General features: G+C 39.6%; 1 protein-coding gene across 1 annotated transcript in view; it reads right to left on the bottom strand.

Annotated features, from left to right (window-relative positions):
• Nucleotides 1-2186: 2186 nt before the first annotated feature.
• PKP2 (plakophilin 2) overlaps nucleotides 2187-20509 on the bottom strand; it is a 61060-nt gene continuing 42737 nt past the window's right edge. The window contains exons 7-13 of the mRNA XM_063309455.1: nucleotides 10761-10878; nucleotides 9274-9435; nucleotides 8084-8257; nucleotides 6520-6673; nucleotides 4905-5094; nucleotides 4520-4595; nucleotides 2187-2962 (exon numbers count right to left, since the gene is read on the bottom strand). Of these exons, the coding sequence (XP_063165525.1) occupies nucleotides 2894-2962; nucleotides 4520-4595; nucleotides 4905-5094; nucleotides 6520-6673; nucleotides 8084-8257; nucleotides 9274-9435; nucleotides 10761-10878 (943 nt within the window). The 3' untranslated portion in view covers nucleotides 2187-2893. The remainder of the gene's footprint in view (nucleotides 2963-4519; nucleotides 4596-4904; nucleotides 5095-6519; nucleotides 6674-8083; nucleotides 8258-9273; nucleotides 9436-10760; nucleotides 10879-20509) is intronic.

Here is a 20509-nt window from a genome sequence, read left to right on the forward strand (position 1 = left end):
TTATTTCCAGATATGAAAGGGAAAATGTACAGTTTTTCATTACATGGTTCACTGATAATTGATGACTGTGTGCCATCAAGTTGGTGTCAACTCTTAGTGACCACATAGATTTTCTCTGTGACAATCTGTCTCTAACTCAGTCCTTCAGATCTTCCAATGGTGCGGCCATCACCACTAACTGAGTCCATTCACCTTGCTGCTGGTTGTCCTCTTCTTCTCTTTCCTTCCACCTTTCCCAGCATTACAGTCTTCTCCAGAATGCTAGGTCTTCACATCTATTTAGATATTTGGCTTTGGGAGGAAATGTCTATTCCTGCCAGTGAGAATGGCAGCCAACCAAAATAGTTGCTAAGAGGATGGAAGAATGGGTTATGCTCTTCTGCCTTTCTGCTGTGATCCCTTTCTTCTGCCCCCCTGCCCCCACAAAGGGGAGGCATTTATCATCCTGTGTTGTTTAAATTGGGAATAATGAATATGTTTTTATACAGGGAAGCTTATCCATGGATACTGATCTTTGGGCTCTGGCAAATTTGTACAAGATCCCAGAATTCTTTCTTACATTCTCTGAAGGTTATATTAGATTTGCGCTTAGACTTTTCCTTCTTTGTTTAGGATAGCATCTTTATTCTGTTTCCATGTGCAGCTAGCCAGTGATGTAAATGAACCAACTCAATGGAAGCACAGACTAAAGAATTTAAAAATTCTATGACCTCTTCAGGATTGAAGCTTTCCCCTATAGAAGACGTATCAAAGATAGGGTCAAAATGTGATGCTTTAAGTGCACCTGAATGACTTAGATATTGCCGGGCTACAATCCTGTCATTCCCAGTCAGCCAATACAAAAGGATGATGTGAGCTGGGATCGGCATTATCTGGAGCCCATATGAGCAATTGTTTCCAGAGCTACAGTATCCATATGAAACTTAACTATTTTTTCAAGAATGTGCTGACACGGCAGCAAGTTCCCATTTTCAGGCAAAAAAAGGTCTCTTGTATGTGGAGTAAGATTACAGAACTTTCTATTTATGATCACATGCGATATCTTTCCACATTTTTACGTATGCACCTAAATCTACAATGCAGGAATAACACAGGGATGCTTTTGAATCAGATACACCAGGCAGAAATTTAACCTAAACAACCTAAGTTTATTTTTCAGAAAAGCTCCTTCTCAAGTATTCGGTATCTTGTGTTTGGTTACTAGGTCCACCTGGATCTGATGTTGAGTTAAATGCGTAAAGACTAAACTCAAAAATTATGCTGAAAGAATTGGAAGCTGGAAAGTTGGCAGCCATTAGTTTGAATGGATTTGTCACATTCTCTCTGCCTTTCAAAGCAAAGGATGTTCAGCATTGCAACAATAAATAGAATTTCACAGTAACACGGAAAAGGTCACGCCCCCTGGTGAGTCTCCTAGCTTCTTCTAGAAAGAATGCATTGTTGAGATGGGTGTGGGAAGGCTAAATAAATATTCCCATGCATGTACTCCTAAAAACAACTATTGTAGATATGTATTAGTGGAGAGGGAGGATCTCACCTCCTTACCAGCCACATGAAACAAGTTGCACTGGGCTGCTAAGGGAGTGGGCAGCATGCACTTGCTCTAAATACAATTTTAAAAATAAAACAAGATAAAACAAGAGGATTCAATGAAGGTGCAAGTAATAAAAGTAAGCAAGCCACTCCTAAGATATACTACCATTCAGCTGTCAGACTTCTCACTGGAGTCTTTGACCTCTGCTGTCTACGTGCAGCACAGACCCACCGACATTATCTTCTCATGTGTCTGAACTTGTAAATGGAGCAGAGCCCTGCCTGCTGGGCATGTTGTTGGTGGAAAAGAAACTGGCCCACACAGTCCATCTCACAAGTGTTTAGGATGCATAAGGAAGGACAACTTCAGTCCTCAGTTGAGCATGTGCAATACTATTCCCATAGTTGTTGGGTAGGAGTCACATGATATAGATGTGCAAATGATGCTAATTATGCACTATATATTAACTGCATCTTTTGCAAGGTGACAGCATCACAAATGCACTCTCCCTCTCTCTCTCTTTCACACGAACACACATACACACAAACACAAAGAAACGGTGTGGATGCCCATTCCTGATGAATGTTACAGTTAAAAGCATGGGAAGCATTTTGTTCTTCTGGTCAAAATGATAATAAAACAGACCACACTGTAAGAGAGCAACTTGGCATTGTTTGAACAAACGTTATACAACAAATTTTGAAATCTCCTGCATTGGTAAATTCAGGGTGCAGGTATAAGGAATTTTAAAAGTATCTCCAACAATACAATATTTCAGTTAAAAAAATCAGTAACCATACATGCATGGAGGATTATACCAAAAAATTACAATCTAGGAAAATATTATTTAAGAGCAGTTTATACAGAATCTGTCTGCATATTCAGAAAATCTGCACAAATGTCTGCAGATTAGAGGCAGTTTTGTATGAAGCACTCACTATAATAAGTTTAGCAAAAAGAAAACACACAGAAGGTTTCAGCAAGAATTCCCAAATCCCATCTTCTTTGGTTATTAATTTTCCATAATATAAAAACAAGACATTGATGTGGACGATTGCCCCCAAAATGACCCAGTATAATGTGTGCAGTGGCTGTCAGTGTCTGGCTTGATATTAAAATGATTTACTAAGTTGCAGCTTGGATTTCATTATATTTACAGATGAGTCTTGATTTTAAGAGGAGCAATAAGCAGGGGTATAATGGAAGATAATATGGGGATCAGCACTTTATTCTGGACATCCATTGTAAATATAAAACATTCTTCCATGGGAGATGCTACAGAATTCTTGGTACTGAGTGAACGAGGAGGACATATCTGTGCTGTTTTTCCACACAGGTCTTTAAGGCCTATCCAGCTTTTCAGTCTTTCAGTGAATTATGGGCTCTTAATGTTCGATTGTTGATGAAATCCATTTTCTTATAACTAGCCTTTAAAGCAAAAATAAAAATAATCATAGTTAAAAACAATTCTAGAAACACAACGATACATTATCAAACATACATTAGAGATGAGATACACATCCTACTGAAGCTACTTTGGGGGTCTAGAAAGGATATAAATTCAATTTTTCTAAGATGGTTTTAATTGGTTTAAAATAGCGTGGATCTGAAACACACTTAAGCTAGGCTGTGACTCAGGAGGGCATAGACCAACTTTTCCAATCTACTGGCCTCTATTTGTCAGTCATGCTGCCTAGGAATTTGGAGAGTGTAGTCCCAACACCTTTGTGGGGTACCAGATTGGAGAAGATTAGTCTAGACTGTTATAGGGAACAATCACAAGCCATATATATCACTAACAGGATATTATTTTCTCACATTAGCTACAGTCTGGAATATATATATTTATATGTGTGTGTATGTATGTCAGGATTGTGACTGGGCAGAGAGCAATGCATTGCAATTCTTATGAAAACAACCTTCTGTGTGCCTATTACATTAAAAATGAAAGTAAACATAGCAGGTAACTGTGCAATTAAAATTGTATTTGGTTTGACATTGATTGATGGTGTATATTTACGTATATCAAAAACTTCCATTAATTTAAATGGGCCTGTTGCCCTGGGCAGTAATAAACTGAACATCACAATTTAAAGCAGGAACACGCACCTTCTATTGGGCCAAATGCCACGCTTAGCTTTTGACTGGTATGCTGGAGGCTATGTTCTAAAACGTGGCCAGGACAAATAAAAAATTCCTTTCCTTTCAATTCAAATTTAATTGAAATTAAATATCTTTCATAGGATTATCTCCCAGGTTTGCATGTAATGGTTTTCCCCTTTGGTCACATTACCAATGACAATTTGATCATTCCTTTGTTGGGCCGGCCTTAAGACTTTTCCGGCTAAGTGCGGCCCTGGGAATCCAGTTGTGCTCCTCTAATTTAAAGGCAGGGCTTTTGAGAAGCCTAACTTGGAAAGGAGTATTTTCTTGCTCATTGGTCAGCCTGAAATGTTTCAACAACTTGGAGGTCTTTGGGGCTTGGTTAGCTGTGTTGTCTCTAGGAAACCATCCCAGTGTTTGAAAAAACATAAAACATGTTAAGGGGGAAAAGTCTGAAAGAATGCAGAAGCAGAAAGTGTCAGTAAATATTATTTTCCCATCTAAAAAATATTTTTGCATATTCTATTCATGAAGGCACTTTCCGTGGTAGGATATAGTACTATGGCAAACATAACAAAAGGACATGAAACCCATTTCCATCTTAATTAACAACTCCAAATCTCTGATAGGGTAAATTAGGGTTCAGTCTTAAGTATTTATAATACCGAAAATGCATTAGGGTATGACATTCATTTAAAAATCCAAGAAAAACTAATACCAAAGTGGGGAAAAAAACCCCAAAATGTTGCATGGGTCAAGACTTTAGACTGAAAAGGCTTTAGCTGAGTTGATTGGAATGTGGATTTTTAACAGAGATCCAGAAAAACAACCCAAGGTTTGTAGAGCATTTTCAAAAGATTCCTATCTATTCTGCTAGCTTACCTTTTTGTAAGCACCGTGGAGATCAGCATGAGACCACAAGGAGTACAAGAGGATTGAGGCAGCTCTACCACTTTTGCTGAGGACGGTAGTAATAAAAATGACTTTTAAAGCAGTTCAGCATTGTAAGCACTGTACCAGCACGAAGTTAAAAAGAACAAAATATGCCACAGAGTTTCAATTTAAAAGAAGCCTATTAGGGGAAGATAAAAGATCCAACTGAAGGGAACAGGAAAAGGAGAAGCAGATCAGAGGCCTTAAAAACAGATATTTTCAGACTCCTTTTAAACATTTTTTAAAAATCAAGAACAGAAAAATTCTGTCCTGAATGTATCTTTTGCCGCAAACTCACATATTGCAGATACTCATTTTAGGAATGGACACCCACCTATCACTTGTGCTGATATTCATAACCTTTGGAATGCCATCATGATCCAAGAGAAGCCGAGCATTTTGGGAACTGTTTTGAGTCAGGCTGTACAAAGCATAGCAAGCAGAAGCAGTGGTCTCATCGACTACATCAGATCTGGGGGCATAATCTGGAAGTGTGGCAATCAAATCCGGCAGTATTTCTTTGGCTGAAAAATAATCAAGATGCACCCTTATTCTAAAGTTTAAAAATACCCATCACATGTTCTTTACAATATGCCTGTATCTAACAATATTTAGCTGTAATGAAAATGTTCAATTTTTTCCTGCAAATTTACTCCATGAAAACATTAGGATTTATGTGACTGCTATTTCCACTGCAGTAGATCCAGAACTTACCTTTCTCACGCACAAGGAAGAAGTGACTCCTGAAGTCCAGCCAATGTAGTTAATGAATGTAAAGATACTTCTACAATAACCCTTCAGTGTAAACTTACTTCTCCTGATGATGGTTCAGGAAATAAAAATAAAATGTCTATGGCCCCTGTTAAATTCCCAGCACTTTACATCAACCAAGGCTACTGGAACCTTGCCTGGTACTGCAATGAAGTTGCAGGTGGCTGCCATCTCCACTTCTGCAGTATCAGGTAAGAAGCTCTTGGCTTCCTTAACTTCTCCTCCACCCCATACCACCCTCTGTAGTTTTAACACCACACTCTTTTGCACTAAGAGGAAAGATGCAGCTGACCAGCTTTCCTAGCAGATCATATTGTTGAGTTTATTTATGTGAATTTATTATTCTGTGGCTACAGAAGAAAGTGAGTTACTTGTATTTGTGTCTTTCTGCTGATGTTCAGATCCTATGGGTAGGGAGAGATTAAGATCATGTTCATGCATTATGCACACCACCATAGTCTAACATGTTTGTTAGGCTTAAGGTTGATACAGAAGTCTAAGACTCTGAAATCCAAGGATGTGGTCCCTGATCTGTGCAATGTGTATATTTTAAAATCATGATGCCCAGATAACCTATGTTATGTACAACCTATGTACAAGACAGATACTTCTAGACAACGATATGCACCCATCTGCTTCATGTGCTCTGTGCACCTGAATTTTATGCAGGGTATGCAGATACATTCTGTTCAGGGTAAGCTGCACATTACCACCTGTAATAAGGCTAAACTGTTATCGGCACTAAACATTGATAGGAGAGGCATGCAGTGGGATAACAGCATTTGCCAATCTTCCATAATCTGAAGCCCTCCAATTTTGTTGGGATTGCAAAATCCCAACACTTCAAATGGCTGCAGACATTCTGGGATTTGGAGCCTCAACACATTTGTAGAGCCAGAGTTTGGCAAAGTCTAGTGGAGGCCATATCAGTCCAATTCTGGTTCCCAAGCAATTGGAATAGTGTCTTGTGGCTAGCAATAGCAGCCATTACATAGCAACCCAAGTAGGTTTGGTATCTCCTCAAAAAGATTAAATTGGACACAGTTCACACTCGGCCTTGACAGCCTATTGAAAAAATAGTGGTACTCATCTTACTGAAGGTCTAGTTCAACATTCTTAACATCCTATCATGCAGTTAATACCCATGCAAATAACGTTTATTAGAAATGTGTATTTACCTATTTCGTTTTGCAGCAAGGTGTTACGAGACAAGTTCCTGAGTAAGGAGACTGCTGTTTTCCTAACGCTTAAGTTGCTCACATGTAGCATGTTTCGAATATTTGGGAGGCCATTGGCCTTCTTGAGAATGATGTAAGCCACCCCCAATGGCATCTGTCAGGAAACACATACAGTTTTCAGGCTTAGGGAATTCACCACTCCACATGGTACGCATATTTTTCTTCCAGAGAGAAGATTATTATTACTGTCAGTCCTTGAGCAAAGGCGTTTCAAGCATTAAGAAAATGTTCCCACCTCCCAGGAAGATCAGAATTCTGTGGTAGAAGATACTGATGGTTTCCTTGGAAGGGAAGGGATGCTAGGAGAATAGGTCTAGAAATGCCCTTGAAGACTTTAACGCAGACCTGGAGCTGCACAGGAACTCCCTTAAGTGTTTTCTTTTTAATATGATATGCAAACCTTAATGAATAAAAGCACCCACCAAGGAACCCCAATTATACAAAGCCCTTTTCCAAGAGGATGTGCTTTGTCAAATTATGCTTTTTCAAATGTTGCTGGCATCAGTAGAAATGTCTTGCTGATGAAGCAGCACAGGTGTCTGCTACTGAAGAATACAGAAGAGCACAAATTACAGAGGTATAGTGAAAGAAGAATAGGTGAGATTCAACATGGTGCAGCAGGTTTTGGTGCTGGTGGACCTCCCTAAGATGTCCCATTAATTTTACTTAAAAAAAAAAAATTCTTTCAATTGTGTCCGATTCTGAGAGACTACCTGGACAAGTCCCTGCAGTTTTCTTGGCAAGGCTTTTCAGAAGTGGTTTGCCATTGCCTCCTTCCTAGGGCTGAGAGAGAGTAACTGGCCCAAGGTCACCCAGCTGGCTTTGTGCCTAAGGCAGAACTAGAACTCACAGTCTCCTGGTTTCTAGCCTGGTGCCTTAATCACTACACCAAACTGGCTCTCTAATTTCACTTAGTTGCAGTCTATTCACCTATTCTTACTCTCCTTGTCTTCCTCTCATAAGGCTACCCTGTTGGGTCACGCTGCGTTCTCTTCTCACTATGTGAGTCCTTCTCAGCTCCCTCGGGACCATCTACAATTCCATGTTTCCCAATGGCAATGGGTTCTGTCTTTTCCTTTTCCTTCCCCCTTGTGTAGGAGCACCTCAAAACAAAGTAAAGCTGCCATCTTTGTTGCAAAGAATGGGCATCAATAATCCCTAGCCATTTTTAACAATTAAAAGATAAACAGCAACTAGAGACCAGCTGTTCCTTTTGCAGAGCTCCCTTAGATATTTGAAAAAACAAAGTATTAAAAAAAAATGAGGCCAGGTACCAGCAGGGCAATTTGTAGGTGTCCATTGCCTACTCCAGACCTTTACTGCTGAACAGCTGAACACTGTACTGGTTTTATCATTTTGTTCTATTCCCTATGGCTTCATTGTAAGTTTTTTCCCCTTGTGTGCTGCTCTGAGCTTACCCAAGAGAAACAGCAGTAAACTGTTTAATACCAGTCAATACCAGTCATTAATACCAGTCATATCCATGTCCTTCTCAGATACTTACTGGTCCACGGCCAGCAGTGAGATTCTGCAGAGCTCCCAGAGATGCTTCTTGAGTGAAGTTTCTAGTGCTTTTTGCTATTAAGGACAGATATGTCCTTATCAGTGTGGAGTGCCAGAGGGTTTCAATGCCTCTGGGACTACTCTTTTCCTCTGGCAGAGGCAGATCTTGTTGCTTCTAAATAGGCAAACAGATTAATATATCAGAAATGAAGTGAGTAACAACCAAAGTCTTCTTGGGCCAGATCCAAAGGGGTCCACTAGCTTGACTCCTAAAGTTACTAATGAAATCTAGAGACCAACCATCCCAAATCTTGATTACATGCCTATGTGTAAATCATTTTGTGGGCTCAATAGCACATAAACTCGCTGTAACCCCTGTTTGATCAACCATGTAAAGACTAATTGTTAAGAAGAACCAGAGAAGATAGACCATTGCTGCATCTGCTGATTACTCATGATTATTGGGGCTGTCCAGTTTTACTTTCTTTCCTCCAAAACACAGTATATTTTTAAAAGGAAAGAGATTCACATCTAATGGCTATATTTTTCTCTGAGGTGGGGATCCATCTTCATAATATCAAATAATTGTTAGATCCACAGAATGTTTGGGGTGGGGAGACATCAGAAAGACTAGATTAAAAAATTCGTCTTGAAACTGTATAAACTTGGTCACAACCTCATACCTTAATTTTATACCACCAGGCCTGATGAAGGTTCTATAAGATTAGCAAGTTTTCTATAGCATTCTGGTTAGCCCTGATAAAGGTATTTCATCCTGGAGAAGGTCTATCTATGTGGTTGCTAAGAGTCAATGCCAATTTGATGGCACATAATGCATCAATCAATCAATCAATCAGTCAGTCAGTCAAAGTATTCCCCATTTGTACTTTTCAGATTTTTTCCCTTACTGTCAAGGACTGTTTATCTTTGTTTTATGAGTATTGTTTCATTTTAAGTGATCTTTTTCACCCACCATATCTGCGTATTACATACATACTGTATATCAGCCAACCTCCAAAGTGTTTAGTCCCCAGATCTACTGCGACTAAAATCCCCAATATTCCCAGTAAGATCCTTCTAGGGAAGACTGATATGGATAGTTGTGAATTTCAGACAAAGATTTCTCAGCCTTACTTAGAGAGCTGGGGAGTGTACCACAAAACTATTGTTCCCTCTTTAACCCTCTATTACCTGCTTTGCTTTCCTGCTCCTTGTTCCAAAACATCCAATGTTGTTGTCCTTGGACAGATCATCTCTTTTTGGCACATAGAGTTTCTCAGTAAAATTACTAGGGAGCTCAGACTCTAACTGGTAAGAAAGATTATGAAGAATGCACACACAATTTTCTGTAGCCTGGAAGAATGAACAAATACACATTACTCTGGCTGTGTAAATAATGGGAAAGATCTGGAATGTGCTGTGGTTTCAGGCATTCAGGTATCTGTTGGCCTTGTTTTATAGCTCTTAGTAAATTGTGGACAGCAGCAATCTCCCTGCAAATTTTAAGTTTCAAATCAGCTCCAATGCCTCATCAGGAAAAGGGTAGGGTTCTGGAATGAATGAATGGTATGTTTAGGTCCACTTATAGCAACTAATAAAACATGAGAGTTTTTAATTCATTTCTGACATGAATCATCTGTCAAACAGCTGTTTAGGGTTGAATTTAAAGTACTGAATTTTACTTGTTTAAACCAACCGTAGCTTAATCTATTACAGTTTCTATTATTCTGGAATTGGAGGACAGAGGCCTTATACTTAATCAATGGCAGAGGTGAACTCTTCTAAACCCTTCCTTCTAGTCCAGAGAGAAAAAGGGAAGACAATATTGGAGTGCACAAGCCCAGGAGAAAGCCTTGATTTGTTAAGTATTTTCATACTTCTTCAACTTGGCATCATCCAGACATGTTGGATAACAACTCCCACCACTCCCAACCACTATAGCATGAGAGCAGCATCTGAAGGGTGCAAAGTTGGAGATCTCTGGGTAGTATTTAAGCCTATGTTGTATTTGTGCATTGCTGTGAGTCTTTGGGGTATTCTCAAGCAAGTTGTTTTCAGCACAATATATTAACATGGGACTAAGAACTTTTTATTTTTGAGAGCCAGTTTGGCATAGTGGTTAGGGTACCAGGCTAGAAACCAGGAGACTATGAGTTCTAGTCCCACTTTACGCACAAAGCCAGCTGGGTGACCTTGGGCCAGCCACTTTCTCTCACCCCTAGGAAGGAGGCAATGGCAAACCACTTCTGAAAAGCCTTGCCAAGAAAACTGCAGGGACTTGTCCAGGCAGTCTCTGATAATTGGACATGATTGAATGGATTAAAAAAAAAAGAACATTTTAGCTGGAGATGTATTTATTATTTATATACTTTAGCAGCTGCCAAACAACTCTGGGCAGTCTACTCTTAAAAGCAAGAAACAATAAAAATTAAGAAACAGATCATGGATGACCAGAAGAGAAAATCAGAACAAATTACAGAGGTCCAACAAAGGCCTGGGAAAACAGCTGGGCTTTTAAGGACTTTTGGAACATCATCAGAATATCCCTCAAAACTCACATCATAAAGTCATTGGATGATTTATAAGAGGGGATGGATATTAACACACCATGGAAACTGTGCCAGAAATAAATGCTCTCCTTCTTAATCCTAGAGATTCCACTGGTTTGGAAAAGTTACCTTATCATCTGGTTTACGATCTGCAGTAGTTCCTTGTATATAATATACCAGTGATTCAATCAGTCCATCACATTGCCTCATTTTCTTTCTCCCTTCAGGGCCAGCAGAACTCATGTTTCTGTAAGCAATGTAATAAAATTAATCACATGTCAGTTCTTAGCTCTAATTCTTTGAAGGAATGACAGAGCATTCCATTCTTGTGTGTAGGACTTCAGCCTAGAAACATTGCAGCCATGATTGGGTACTTTTTTTTTTAATGTCGGTATATTGCAATTAAAAAACAAACGAACTTCCGACAGGTGCCATCTGAGAAGTGGCTTCTTTCATACAAGATGGAATACAGATAGTCCTCACTTAATGACCATCTGTTCAGCAACCATTCAAAGTTATAATGGCGCTGAATGAATGGTAGTTACGACCGGTCCTCAAAGTTACAGCTGTTGCAGTGCCCCATGGTCAGTTGATCAAAATTTGGTTGCTTGGCAGACTGCAGGGTGCACTTCAACTCCCTCCACCCACCTACTTCTCCCCATCTCTGCCCTTTTGGCCGCCCTGTGTCTGCTGCTGCCACCTACCCCTGCTGCCCCCAGCTGTCATGAGCACTGGTGGTGAGCAGGAGGGGGCCCCTATCCAGGGGGGAAAATCCATGCGTAGTAGTGAGGAGTTGAGCAGTCATTCAAAGAGACACAGAACAGACCCGCCTTGACTTTTGGGGTTTATCTGTACGGGTTTTCTCACACTTCTATAATTTGTTAGGATTTTCTGTCTAATGTAGCAGTAATAAAACCCTAGAGACTTATTCCTTGTCTCAGCGTGGTTCCTGACTGTTAGGACACCAGCTGACCTTTGCCAATTTCCTCCTGTTGTTGATGAGGCACGCCCGCCCGAGGCAGTGCCTCGTCAACAACGGGAGGAAAATGGCAAAGGTGTGCAATGTGTCTGTGCAATGCCTCTGTGAAGGCCTCGCAGAGGGCCAGCAGCTTCCTTGGCCAGGCGCGCCTTGTGAAGACGGTGAATGACAGCTGGGGGCAGCAGGGGTAGGTGGTGGTGGTGGAGTGCAATGTATCCAAAATGGCAGAGATAGAGGGAGATAGGAGGGTGGGAGGAGTTGAAGTGGAGGTGAGTATGGCAGGGCAGGAGAAACACAAGGTCCTCACCTAATGACTGCAACCAGGACTACCGGAACCACTGTCACTAAGCGATGCGGTCATGTGATGTTTTGCCTGCTTTGCTTGGCAATGGAAATTCCAGTCCCAGTTAAGGTCATTAAGCAAGGACTACCTGTACCTCTATGATGCTGTTTACTATTTGTAATAATTATAATTCAGCCACAAAAATATTACACTCATTATAATGCATACAGTAGGCATATAGGCAGGGAATATATAGCATTTATACAGTCAGAATTATTTTTATGTTATTTATTCCCACTCCACAGACCAGCTGTAATACCCTGAGAATTACTGGCCTATATTGGAGGTTTTCCACCAGGACTTTAGATAAAATACGTTACCAGCCTTATTTGGAAGCACTGGGCACATTTTTACTGAACTGTAACATTCCTAGCCTGAGACGCCCACACAAGCCTTTATCATTTCTGTTTTCTAGTTGTGCCTACATTCCCAACTGAATATAGACAAAGCTGCCCCCTCCCCAATTTAAGAAGTAATATGGCTCAGTATTTTTGGTTTTTTTAGAATAGGCAAAGGAATGGAGAATTTATGTAACTTGTCTTAAAACCTGTTAACAAAATACGAGAATTATACAAAATACCTGTTTGGAGAAAACAAAACTTTGACTAAAAATGCCATTATAAAATGCACTAAAAATTAGAAGCACAGATTTGAAATGTGAACATTGTTTCCCCTCCATTTTGCTTACATGTGGCTGGCTTGGAGTACAAAAAAGAAAAGAATGTGAGCAGTAACAAGTAGATTAAGCAAACAAAGATCTTCTGATTGTTCTGAAGGCCTCCTTGGGTGAGAAGGAATTTGATATAAAACTCACGAACTACTAAAATTTGTTTATTTTTCAAATTTCTATCACCGCCCATCTCTCCCGAAAAGGGGACTCTAACCGGTTAAAATATATCCCCTTTATCAATTTATTGTAAAATTTCCAACCAACTGATACAGACTTTCAAACTCCAGATCAAGATCTATTACTTTAATAATTTACTCATATTTAACAAGAAGCTTCACCCACTAAGAACAATTTGGAGTGCATTTATTCAGAAGTGTGTTCAGTGGAGAATTATAACTAGTAAGTAGATAAATTAAACAAAACTGTCCAGCAAAAATCTAAGAAAACAAAGACTGTATGATAGAGATACTTTTTTCTTTATTTTTCATCTCTTGTAATTAAAACTGTAATTCTATATATGTTGAACAGGCAGTAAATCTGTGGGGCTTTACTGTCTGAGTACACAAGTGTAAGATTGTACTGTCAGACACTTGCTTTTTAACAGGAAATCATTCATCGTACATTCTGGCAATTATCTTAAGCAGATAATAAATAACATTCGCTCCTTAGCTCCAATTTATGCAGCAAGGAAACTGCTTCAACATTCACCAGGGAAAGCAAATTTAATGTTTTTCTTGCATGGTGGCAACAGCATCTACAAAGGTGACAGATGTGTGCACACTCACTAGACAGCCAGAATCTATGTAGAATTAGATGTACCCAAGTTAATTGACTTGGACATGTCTAAAAGTCATCCGTTAAATATACTACAGAGCAGAGCACTTTTGAAAGTGCTGCTGTGTTCTGCAGCAGGGACTGTGATTATTCTGAGCCAGGTTTCTGTTAGGTTTCTGACAACTCAGATAAGAACCAACTCTTTCTGCACTGTATAACTGAAGATCAATAAAAGCGTTTCCAGATATTTGACCCACCTTCCCCATGGACATAACAACGTGTAGGTTGGAGACCATGTTTTGTTGTTTATTCGTTCAGTTGCTTCCGACTCTTCGTGACTTCATGGACCAGCCAGCATGGAGACCATACTATGTGTTAAATGTGTGTACTCTGCTGTTTTCATTTGTTTTTGTATATTGTTTTCTCTGTATATCTTTTTTAAAATTGCAATAAAATTATATTACATCACACTATTGAATCACTCTGATTTTCTCTTCTGTCCCCACCCTTTTCTTCTTTGAATTGGTTTGACAGTGAGCCTGTTGGCAGGGAAGGGCTCTTCTTCTGAATGTCCAAATTCCCTTATAAATTCCCTCTAAGATTAGCTTTTCAGTCCTGCCTCCAAAATTCAGAGGTCTGTCTGGGTATCCAGAGAAAGGGAGAACATGTATGGATGGGTAGGAGGAGTTAAGCATCACCGACTGCTACTTAAAGAGAGCCAATTTGGTGTAGTGGATAAGGCATGAGGCTAGAAACCAGGAGACTGTGAGTTCTAGTCCCACCTTAGGCACAATCAGGCAGTCTTCAAGAATTGGATATGATGGAACAAATAAAAAAAAATGCTACTCAATCTTTCCCTGTAAGTGTTCCCGTTAACTCAGCAAAGGTGAGGAACATGCATTAGCTGAAATAAAGCTTTTTTTTTTTTACAGGAAACTTTAATAACTTTGTTGCATGGAGCACTTGCTATTCACGATTCCAACCATCCCACTACATTTCACCCCTCTTTTCCAATGTTACATTCCCCCCTTTCTATTTCTCATTCATTGGCTCCTAAGAACAGTTTCCCTTGGACTATTTTTTTGGGGGTAGAGGGGCTGGGAGGAGTTCATTTTAAAGATTTTTGATTCTTCAAATGGTGGGAGTTCCTCAAAGTTTCCAAAGAATTTCCCTCTGAAACTGGGGCAGTACTGTTGTACAATACTATAAAAGCAGGACTCTGCCCTTGAATGGTGGAGAAAGAAGAATTACAAAAATTCTACCCTTCTGTGTCAAAATGCATTCAAGGTGGTTCACCCTTTAAATATAAAAGAAGCAAAAGCAAGCATTCAATTCACAGCAGCTTAACATCTTACAAGTTTCTAGCCTCATGCCTTATCCACTTACAAAGCCCAACACGATAAGACTATCTTCTCTGTATATTGAAAAGTAGGCACGATAGTCCTGGGAAGCATTTAATCTATTATTTTTTGCAGTGCAAAGGACAGTTTTTTAGTTGGGATTATTGGAGGCAGGGGACAATGTGTATCAGAACCTCAATAAAAATAGCTCCTGGTTTTGAGTTACTCCTCCCTGCTCCAAAGCTGTGTCCTCTTGCTCAACTGGCTTAATGTGGAAAAAAAATGATTATACTGTTTTACAAAGCTGTGACTGCACTTGAAAGAACACGTTCACTCTTTTGCCAGTTTGCAACCGCTCTTGACAATGGCATGTTTGCAACAGCTTTTCTGTGCATATAGAAATTGTCGCATGGCCTGTGAGAGCTAAATAAAACAAAAGCGATAAGTGTGGAATTTTGAAAACCAGCGCTTGGATTGGAGCACATTGAGTGCATTTCAAAACTAATCTTGCAGCTGCAGTCCTAGAGAATGGATGTTATTCGATGTTGGATAAACAAAGCAGGATTGTTGCTTTGTGGTCTCTGTGACCATGGAGTACTATTTTCTCACTCGAGAAGGGGCAGGGGTGGAGGGGTGGGGAACCATACTGCAAATCTGATTCACCAATTTTCTTTTTCAAGGTTTTTAAGAGTTTAAAAAAATGTGTTCACTTCTTTTTGCAAAATGCTTTATCTCTTGAATGCAGTGTTTCTCAACTTTGGCAACTTGAATGTACGCCTGAAATGTGGGCTGTACACGGCTCCATATTACCTTTTATTTCTATCACGCCTAAAATGCAAGCTGTATTTTTAGATTGGAATGACATATTTCACAAACAGAATAATAAACTATGATGCTGAATATGTCTTAGCAGATAGAAGTTCCCCGCTGATCTTGCCTGAGCCTGAAAGCTAAGCTGGGATGGCATTCTCAGTACTCGACTGGGGGTTTATCTGGGAATATGAGAGCTGTAGGTTAGACTGAGAAAATACCCTAGTAGAAAGCACTGGCAAACCACTTTTGTGCTGTTTTGCCAATGGTTGAGTCCATGGAGAATTTGGACACAGGGGATATGAAAACGGTGCTTAACCTCTTGCACTAATTCTCTACAAAATACCCTTAAGTTGATTCCATCCATTGCAGGTTATCTTTCAATTTTAAAGAATGTCTGAAGAAAAAAGAAAGGACTGGGAATGAAGGATATAGCAAAGTTTAAGTACAATAAATCACTCCAATCAACAAGACATAATGGCTGGGAATAATAGAACTTGTAGCCCAGAACTTGAGAGTGATGAAATTGGGAAAAGCTATCATTAAGTATAATTCCATTCTTCTTAATTCTAAATGCTAGTACTCTCTTGCTCCTGCTTGTTTAACTTCTTCCTTTTTTGATTGTTCAGATACAAGAATTCCCAACCATTTGAGCCAGTAGACAGTTTAAATTTTGAGAACAGATGCATGAACTCTCTTAAAAGTGCCTCTGCTTCTCTTCTCAGATGTGAATGCTTTGACATCTGTTTTTCCCTCTTTCTTTGTACATGATTATGTCTCTTTCTATTAAGCTTCTTTCCCTGGCTTCTGCTCCCCTCTACTTTTTTTTTTTTTGATAAAGTAAGAGAAAGGCTTACTGTACCAGATTGCAATCTGACAGCACCAGATAATAAATAAATGAAACCATAATCAACCACGTCAATAGTAAGGTACTTGTAGAAAAGGTTATACTGACTTGTTTAACTATATAATGCTAGAACAAAAAATAGCTGTGCAAATAAAGTAACATGGTGCAATCATTTCATTTTGGAGACTTATAATTTGCCATGATTTAATAACCACTAATAGTAAACCTTTACCTCTGAGAGTGAAATTCAGAACTAGTGCTTCCTTGTTGAATACTTGCTTATGAAGTTTCAGAGATCATAGACCACAGCCTTCTTTCTTCAGGCTAAATGGCTAGATCCTCTCATTACTGCAGTGGTAATTAAAATCTATGTTCATACTATATACCAGTGTTTCTCAGCCTTGGCAGCTTGAAGATGTGTGGACTTCATCTCCCAGAATTCCCTAGCCAACATGCTTGAATTCCCCAGCCAATGTGAAGATGTGTGGATTTCAACTCACGTTCTGGGGTGTCAAGGTCCACACATCTTCAAACTGCCAAGGTTGAGTAACACTGCTATATACCTTTCAGATTATATTGTTGCATCTGCTCACTTATCAACTGATTTCAAATCCCAGACTAGACTTGATCTGGCTGAAGGTTTAGTTCTATTTTCTTTACTCACAGTGACAAGAGACAAATTATGTGGGTGGAAATACCCATGTACAGTATGAAGGTAAAGGTAAAGGTTTCCCTTGACATTAAGTCCAGTCGTGTCCGACTCCAGGGGGTGGTGCTCATCTCCATTTCAAAGCCGAAGAGCCGGCATTTGTCCATAGACACTTCCGTGGTCATGACTACACGGAATGCCGTTACCTGCCCGCCGAAGCGGTACCTATTAATCTACTCACATCTGCATGTTTTCGAACTGCTAGGTTGGCAGGAGCTGAGACTAGCAACGGGAGCTCACCCCATCACGTGGATTCGAACCGCCGACCTTCCGATTGGCAAGCTCAGCAGCTCAGCGGTTTAACCCGCAGTGCCACTGCGTCCCTGTATGAAGTATGAAGTATGAAGAAAGGTAAAAAACTAGCTAAAAATGATGCCGCAGTCTAATACTGACCCATTGCTCTACAAAGTGTTATTTATCTAAAAAACAGTGGTTTGTAGAAGCTGAGGTTTTTTGAGCGATTCAACTTTAATGGGAAAATACCATGTATGAAGAATACCCTATTGGTTGATATCTGTGATGTCACTGATATCTCTTTCATGATTTCCATAGTATCTGTTGCTGCTTCTTTTTTCTTTAAAGGTGAAGAATGACTGAAGGTTGCACTGGAATGTTAAATCTACTAATATATACAGTATAGCTATCATAAGGATAGAATACTTAACTCATTTCTAAGATGAAGAATCGGCCTTGAATGTTTGCAAAATCTTCCAAGTGTGACCCAACTGACCAGCTGAAAGGTGGCCTGCAACTTCTAATGTGTCCTAGTACTAAGAAATTGTTGGCTGCAGAACTGAGATGCAACATTTGCACAACAGAGGAAGAACAGGATTTATATCAAGCTGCTTGTTTGACAGCCATGTAGAGAATACAGCATCCTACCTCGCAAAAAACAAAGAACAAAAAGAAAACGAAACAAACTCTTGTAAATTGAATAATTCATGTCACATGGAAAATCAGAGCCATTAGCATTCACAACGTAATGGGAAGTCTTATGGGAAGTCAGTCCTGTCTACTGAGCTGTAATAAACACACATGCCATATAAAGAGACAACATCAAGGATGTAGTTGGCACTGAAATATTTTAGGAAGATGTGTTTTATTATTACTCTCAAGAAGTGAAACAAATGGAAGATCAACATACTGCACTTTCAGTAGGCTTAATTAGCAGCCTAATGATTGCTTGTTCATGTTACTATTGCTTGAAATAATGTAATAAACAGCCTTTACATTGAGTAATGTGCTGGATTAAGTGCTGAAGGAAGTTAATATCTGGAGGCCAAGGGCTGCACGTAGCTTTTGAGTGGTATGTCAGAGGCTACATTTGTAAAGCAGTGGGCACTTAAATTACTCTTTACTCATGCATTTAATTATTTTGCCCTTGGGGTAGCAATGTTTTTTATCCTATAATATGTTAACAGGCTTTGGGGGGTGCTACTATCTATAGCAGTTTCTCAACCTTAGCAATTTTAAGATGTGTGGATGTCAACTCCCAGAATTGCTGGCAGGGGAATTCTGGGAGTTGAAGTCCACACATCTTAAAGTTGCTAAACACTGATCTATAGCCATCATACCTGGGCTGCAAAAATCTTAGATGGAAGCAAAGTGTTAAAGTTTTCTTTCTCTGGGGCATGCAGCCCTGACAACTGAGGTTGTGCATCTGTGAAATACGGTAAGTGAGACCTGAGCTAATCATGATTAATCACGATTTAATTTAGGTAAGCAAAAGAGGGGTTACCATTCAGAAATACAGCCCATGTTTCCAAGGATCAGACCCTGGTTCAAGTCCCAGGATCAGACCATAAAAGGTTCTAAAAGTAGACAGCTTTTACAGCTTTTACTTGTTCTAGACAAGCCATGCTAATCAGGATGACCAATCCTGTGTAGAAGGACAGTCTGGACAAGATCTTTCAGGCTTTCTATCCTAGCTCCCCACTTGAGGGGGCTGAAAATCCCCAAGACCAGCCTGTCTACAAAGGGCAGAATGTGGAGGTGGAACATAGCAGAGGATGATGATCTTCTGCTTGAAAGAAACAATCTCATTTTATGTTAACCCTCCCCCCCTCCAAATTACTATTAAAAATATGCAATTGCAAGACATTTGTCTACATCTGATAGGAAGTTCTGAGGCCCACTTGGAGCAATGCTGAGAGTCTTTTACTGCTATGGACATTTAATAAGAGATAAGTCCTAGCTGCAAGGAACAAACTCAATAAATGCTTTGTCCTGGACAACCCTGATTGGGTATGATGTCCTTTCAAAACGTAGTATCTCAAGGGAAGGCATATAGATATTACTTTCTTGACAGCCAAGAGGGTAAATAAAAAGCCAATCTGAATGGGTGATAGGTCCATGGGCAACAAAAAAAGCAAAATATTTTACTCCTTGGTCACTGAATAGTCACCATGCCTTAATTCTGCATATGTAATAATTAAGAATACATTCAAAATCCTCATTCTAGACCTTAACTCAGAAACCAGGACATGCGGAAGGGGATTATGGAGATTGAAATCCAGAAAGTTGGGGAAACCTATTTTAAGGATTAGAAAACCATTGTAAAGTGTTTGCTCAGATTAAATATGCCCATGTGTCCTGACCCCAGAATTAAGGACTGCTAACTTATTTATTCTGAAACTTTATTTTTGCTACAGACAGAAGAACATTAATATGATAACAGTCTATAGAAATGATAATAGTCAATAGAATCCTGTTCAAGCTACTGTCAGAAATTGGACTGTTGATAATGAAGTTTCAGCTATAGCTAATGGGAAAAATAACCGTGACAATATGCTCTCAGGAAACCTGTCAAGATAAATCAAAAGGGACATGCTTGTTGCCAAACAACCAAGTGAAAGTGCCTTTATTATTTAATGACATCATTTAAAGCTTAGGTAAAGGTTATACACAATGAATGGCATATGCCTATATCTATCTTGTATGAATTATCTTATGCTAGCTTCCATGTAGCACATCTAACAATCTGTTGGCCTTGCAGGGTAAACCAGATAGGAATCACAACCAGATGAGCTAATTCTACTTTATTGTAAAGCTCTATTAGCAGAATCTTGCAAGTCTGAAAGTACAGATCTCCTGCCCTCTCCTTTACAATCCAAGAAACTAGGGGGAGTCTCTTCTGAGCCTCTTGCCCTGCCCACTATCCAGCTGCAGGCTATGCTGTCTCTTATCTGACTGTTTCCTTGGCAGTGTCTCTTTGCCCAGTCTCCCAGGGTCTTTCTCATATACCATTACACAATCTCAAACAAAAGGATTTTTCCCTCCCCTCCCAGCAATGATATGCTTTTAACTACAGGTGCTAAACCTGGGACCTTTGACGTGCAAGTGCTATAAACAAGGCCAGCTTTATGATGAAGCAACATGAAGAAACCACTTCCATCAGGAAATTCCA

The sequence above is a fragment of the Candoia aspera genome, chromosome 7, assembly GCF_035149785.1.
Source record: "Candoia aspera isolate rCanAsp1 chromosome 7, rCanAsp1.hap2, whole genome shotgun sequence".
Lineage (NCBI taxonomy): Eukaryota > Metazoa > Chordata > Lepidosauria > Squamata > Boidae > Candoia > Candoia aspera.